Source organism: Lucilia cuprina, chromosome 3 (assembly GCF_022045245.1).
Source record: "Lucilia cuprina isolate Lc7/37 chromosome 3, ASM2204524v1, whole genome shotgun sequence".
Classification (NCBI taxonomy): Eukaryota; Metazoa; Arthropoda; class Insecta; order Diptera; family Calliphoridae; genus Lucilia; species Lucilia cuprina.
In genome coordinates, this window is record NC_060951.1 from 6,963,899 (window position 1) to 6,969,761 (window position 5,863).

A 5,863-nucleotide genomic window follows, 5' to 3' on the forward strand; every position below is an offset into this window, starting at 1 on the left:
ATAGTCTAGTCTATAGTCTAGTCTATAGTCTAGTCTATAGTCTAGTCTATAGTCTAGTCTATAGTCTAGTCTAGTCTATAGTCTAGTCTAGTCTATAGTCTAGTCTAGACCATAGTATAGTCTATAGTCTAGTCTAGTTTGTAGTCTAGTCTATAGTTTATTCTATAGTTTAGTCCATAGTTTATTCTATAGTCTAATTTATAGTCTAGTCTATAGTCTAGTTTATGGGGTAGTCTGCTAGTATTTAATATCTAGTCTTCAGTATAGCGTATAGTCTAGACTATTGTATTATAGTCTTTAGTCTAGTCTATAATTTAACGTTTTGATTTACCAGATTAACACCCAAAAAAGCTGTTAAATTAAACCGCAAACCGAAAAAAAAACATATTCTACTTAAATTTTTTATCATTTTGAAATGTAAAAAAAAAATAAAGTGGAAAATTAAACTAGAGCAATATGGAAATTGTATTTTTGTTATTTTTTATTTTTTTTTGTTGCTATTGCACATTTCAACAGCCATTTGAATGAATTCATGCATCAGTTTTTGAAAAAAATGCAAATGTGTGCGAAAAATAAAATCAAAAGTACAAAATGAAACGAATAAAAAAGAAATTCTAAAAGGAAAACTGATCCCCAGAATATTTTTTCTATAAAATTTTAACTTGTACTCAATAATTTGTAATGCATTTCAATCAATATGCAAATGTTTGCTTTTTTGGGGGCGTAGGGGGTTTTATGCAGTTTATTGTGTTTTAATGTTGCAATTATTTTGAAATGCAGCTAAAAAAAGATTTAAAACAAAAAATAAAGTATTTTGGTGATAAAAAAGTTTTTGTGAAAGAGAATCAGCTTTAGTGTTTAGTGAAAAATTTACAGAGATTTTTTTTCCTTAACAATTCTGGTTAATTTGGTGAACTTTTCGCATTTCGCGAAAAGAATTTCTAAAAAAATGTAAATTTAATTCTGCTACCTATTAACATCCCCATCCAAAACCGCTTTCTCCAAATTGTCACCATACAAATTGTAAATACTATGACGTGTTGTTGTATTAAAATTGGCAACACGTTTCTCACATTAAATATTAATGAACATTTTTGTTAACAAGTTGATGTAAATGCAAAATATAGTTCAAAATATTTGCCAAAATGAGTAACGTAATTGGGAAAAAGAAAATTGGAGTAAAACGACAAATTTGAATGTCAAAAAACTATACTAAAAGAAAATTTTAATTTTTCTGACAACCATAAGTGCTATTGATGTTGCTGTTAAAACGAAACATACCCTGTAGACAGGAGACTTTTCGTGAAACAAAAGTTATTGATGAAAGATAATCATTTGCTAAATTTGCTAGATTTAAGAGATAATGTAACTTATGGAATTGAAGTATGGTTGAGAGATTCAGTTTTTGCAACAGTTTAAAGTCATGTTCGTCATTTCTATAAAGTGCTCTATAGTCTCGTGTCTATAAAGTCATCTAAAGTCTGAACTATAATCACATATATAGTCTGGACTGTTGTCTCGTCTATTTTCTGTAGTCTCATCCTTTAAAGTCTAGACAATAAATTTACATATAGTCTGGACTATAGTCTCGTTTTAAGTCTGGATAACAGTGTTGTCTGTAGTCTATAATCTCGGTTATTCTCTAATCTATAGTCTACTTTATAGTCTAGTCTACAACCTGGACTATAGATTCGTCTGGATCTCGTCAATAGTCTGAACTATATTATAGTTTATGGTCAAGTCTGCAAAGTAATCTATAGCCTGGACTATAGTCTAGTATTTAGTCTAGTTTATAGTCTAGTTCATAGTCTAGTCTATAGTCTCGTCTATAGTCTAGTCTATAGGCTAGTCTATAGTCTAGTCTATAGTCTAGTCTATAGTCTAGTCTATAGTCTAGTCTATAGTCTAGTCTATAGTCTAGTCTATAGTCTAGTCTATAGTCTAGTCTATAGTCTAGTCTATAGTCTAGTCTATAGTCTAGTCTATAGTCTAGTCTATAGTCTAGTCTATAGTCTAGTCTATAGTCTAGTCTATAGTCTAGCCTATGGTCTAGTCTATAGTCTAGCCTATGGTCTATTCTATAGCATACTCTATAGTGTAGTCCATTGTCAAGTACATAGTCTAGAATATGGTCTAGTTTATAGTCTAATCTACAGTCTATTCTTTAGTATATAATGTTGCCTATAATCTGCTCTATAATCTTAAACACAATCTGGACTATAATATTGGCTTTAAACCGGACTATAATCTGGATTTGACAATTTTGTTCTATATTTGTGTCTACAGTTTACTCTTTCGTTTAGCTATAGTTAGGTATACAAATTAGTTTATAATCTAGATCATAGTTGTAACAACTTTCTACCTAGTGTTATTAATAGTCTAATTTACACCTGATAGTTTTGTCTATTGTATGTCTAGTAATTGCATATTTGCAAATTGTAGTTATTTTTTTTGTAATACCCCTAGGAATACTTTAGCATTAAAAACTGTTTTTATTCGTGTTTTTTTCTTTATCTTTGGTTTGGGCTCGCATAAAACTAATTTTCCCTTATGAGCTCCTATTCTAACTTTGAACAATTTATTATACTTTGTCGTCTTTTAATTGGGAGTATGCCTCATTTTGTTGGCAAACTATTTAATAGCTGTTTTTGTTGTTTTCAAACAAAAAAAACATTTGCCAATATGTTTTTAAAAGTTGTTGAACTGAAAATTATATATAATATTTAATGTTTAATAACACTTTTAATGGTTGTCTGCCTGAAACAACAAACCCTTAAAACGCCAAACGTAACTGCTATTTAGAAGAAATATGGCGGCATTTCAAAAAAAAAATAATTTACATTTACAGCAGAATAATTAGCTACATATTAAATTTTATCATGTTTTAAAAAGATTTTTTTAGATCCAAAGTTATTATTATTCTTAAAAATAACAACAACAAGATATAAATCAATTATAATTAACATTTTCTTATCTCTTCTACTCTTTACAGAGCAATTACAACAACAACAACAACACATGTTAACAAACAACATTCCAGCATCGAGAGAGAACGTATTAATGAGGGAGAGCACAACACCTAAAAAGTGTTGCCATTTTAGTAGTTAGAGTAGCAGTGCTGCCAGCAATTAACAAAATAAAATGTTAACCTCATTATTAAAACAAATTTGAGAAAACTCAACAAATCGCCACATTAACTAAAAAAATTCCAAAGAAATGTTTTTCTCTAATACATTAATACTCTAACAGTAGACTTTTCTTAGAGAAAAAGTAATAAATGATATAATCACAAGAAGTCAAGAGAAAGAAGGCTGTTTTCCCTGTTAGAGAAACAGTAAGAGAAAAAAAAGGCAGTTAATTTAGAAATTAATTTATTTTTAGTAATTAATCTAGTATTTAGTCCTGTTTGTTTTTAACAAAACAAATTTAGTAAAATAATACAAACATGACTAAGAAGTACGAGTTCGATTGGATAATACCGGTGCCGCCGGAACTAACTACCGGTTGTGTATTCGATCGTTGGTTTGAGAATGAAAAGGAAACCAAAGAAAATGATTTTGAAAAGGATGCCTTATTTAAAGTGGATGAATATGGTTTCTTTTTGTATTGGAAAAGTGAGGGTAGGGTAAGTATTGTTTAAAAGGGGAAACAAAGAAAATCTTTTAATATTTAAACTCTTTTTTTTTTTGTTTCTTTCAACAGGGAGGCGATGTAATAGAATTATGTCAAGTCAGTGATATAAGAGCGGGAGGTGTACCCAAGGTAAGTTATACGAATTAATCATTGGATAAAACACTTTTTAACAACACTAAACTAGATTTTAGACCAGACTTTAAATTTGACTAGACTATAATATAGACTAGAATATAGATTAGATTATAGACTGTAGTATAGACTAGACTATATATATAGACTACACTATACTATAAAATAAACTATAGACTAAACTACAGACTAGACTATAGACCAAACTACAGACTAGACCTTAGACTTGACAAATGCCTTGATTATAGACTAGATTATAGACTAGACTATTGACTAAACTATAGACAAGACTATAGACTACATTATAGACTGTACTATAGACTACTCTATAGACTAGACTATAGACTAGTCTATAGACTAGAGTATACACTAGACTATAGACTAGACTATAGACTAGACTATAGACTAGTATATAGACTAATCTATAGACTAGCCTATAGATTAGACTATAGACTACACTATAGACTACACTATGGACCACACTATAGACTATACTGTAGACTAGACTATAGAATAGACTATAGAGGAGACTATAGATTAGACTATAGACCAGACAATAGACTAAACTATAGATTAGACTATAGACCAGACTATAGAATAGACTATAGATTATACTATAGACCAGACTATAGACTAGACTATAGATTAGACTATAGACTAGACTATAAACTAGACTATAGACTAGACTATAGACTAGATTATAGACTAGACTATAGACTAGATTATAGACTAGACTATAGACTACACTATAGACTAGACTATAAACTAGACTATAGTTTAGATTATATACCAGACTATAGACTAGACTATAGACTAGGCGTTAACATTAACATACTGTAGACTAGACTATAGAATATACTGTAGACTAGACTATAGACTACACTACAGACTAGACCACAGACTATTCTATAGACTGGACTATAGACTAGACTATAAACTAGACTATAGACTAGATTATAGACTAGACTATAGACTACACTATAGACTAGACTATAGTTTAGATAATAAACTAGACCATAGTTTAGATTATAGACCAGACTATAGACTAGACATTAACATACTGTAGACTAGACTATAGAATATACTATAGACTGGACTATAGACTAGACTATAGACTCGACTATAGACTAGACAATAGACTGCACTATAGACTAGACTGTAGAATAGAATATAGACTAGAGTACAGACTAGACTATAAACTAGACTATAAACTAGACTATAGACTAGACTATAGACTAGACTATAGACTAGACTATAGACTAGACTATAGACTAGACTATAGACTAGACTATAGACTAGACTATAGACTAGACTATAGACTAGACTATAGACTAGACTATAGACTAGACTATAGACTAGACTATAGACTAGACTATAGACTAGACTATAGACTAGACTATAGACTAGACTATAGACTAGACTATAGTCTAGGCTATAGTTCTACCTATTCCCAGTTCCATTTCTTAAAGTCCTATAAGTAAGGGTTTGTAGGTTTACTCAGGATTACTTAGCAAACTTAATGATTATTGCAAAAATATTAAATTCCCAATTTGTTTAAGAAAAATTCCCAATGTGGTAATACAACAATATGTACTCAGATATTACTCATATTTCTCTATAATTTAAAAAATATGTGATTTCAACATTTTCAAAGAATTTTCACAAAATTCTCATTTCTTTAAAGAAAACTCCCTTATGGGATTCAAAACTTTTTTTGTGTAGCTGCGTAGTGAAGCGCTATTAGGTATTAACTACAGTCTTAATTAGCTAAAAAATTATGTAAATTTTTTTAGTATTTTTTTTTTGTATTATAATTATTTATTATATTGCTTCGCTGTTAGTCTTGTCTCAGCTTGTTGTTTTTTTAATTTTAAATTAAAAAGTAATTTTTATAAAACTTTCTTTTTTTACTTAATTTATTAACATATTCAAAAATATAAACTTTACCACAAGTTTAACGGCAAAACATGAAAGAGAAAGTCTATAAAAGTCACTGCGAAGTATATAAAAACAATAATATTTTTCTTGTTGCCTACTTTAAGGCACTTAATTTTAATCAAAATAACAATCTACGAAGTATGTTATTTGCTCTATATGT

The 5,863-nt window shown here is 29.3% G+C and overlaps 1 protein-coding gene across 1 annotated transcript; it reads left to right on the forward strand.

Moving 5' to 3' along the window:
• The first annotated feature begins 2,993 nt into the window (after positions 1–2,993).
• LOC124418871 (1-phosphatidylinositol 4,5-bisphosphate phosphodiesterase-like) lies at positions 2,994–3,824 on the forward strand. Its single transcript, XM_046946593.1, has 2 exons — positions 2,994–3,625; positions 3,703–3,824. Exons 1-2 carry the CDS (start codon positions 3,446–3,448, stop codon positions 3,778–3,780), a joined length of 258 nt encoding a protein of 85 aa, XP_046802549.1. The 5' UTR covers positions 2,994–3,445; the 3' UTR covers positions 3,781–3,824.
• The last annotated feature ends 2,039 nt before the right edge of the window (positions 3,825–5,863 follow it).

Bases quoted from the DNA above. Each gene is read 5' to 3' on its own strand.
- LOC124418871 (XM_046946593.1), top strand. From the start codon at position 3,446: ATGACTAAGAAGTACGAGTTCGATTGGATAATACCGGTGCCGCCGGAA. The intron at 3,626-3,702 runs GTAAGTATTGTT...TTCTTTCAACAG, and splicing joins ATTGGAAAAGTGAGGGTAGG to GGAGGCGATGTAATAGAATT.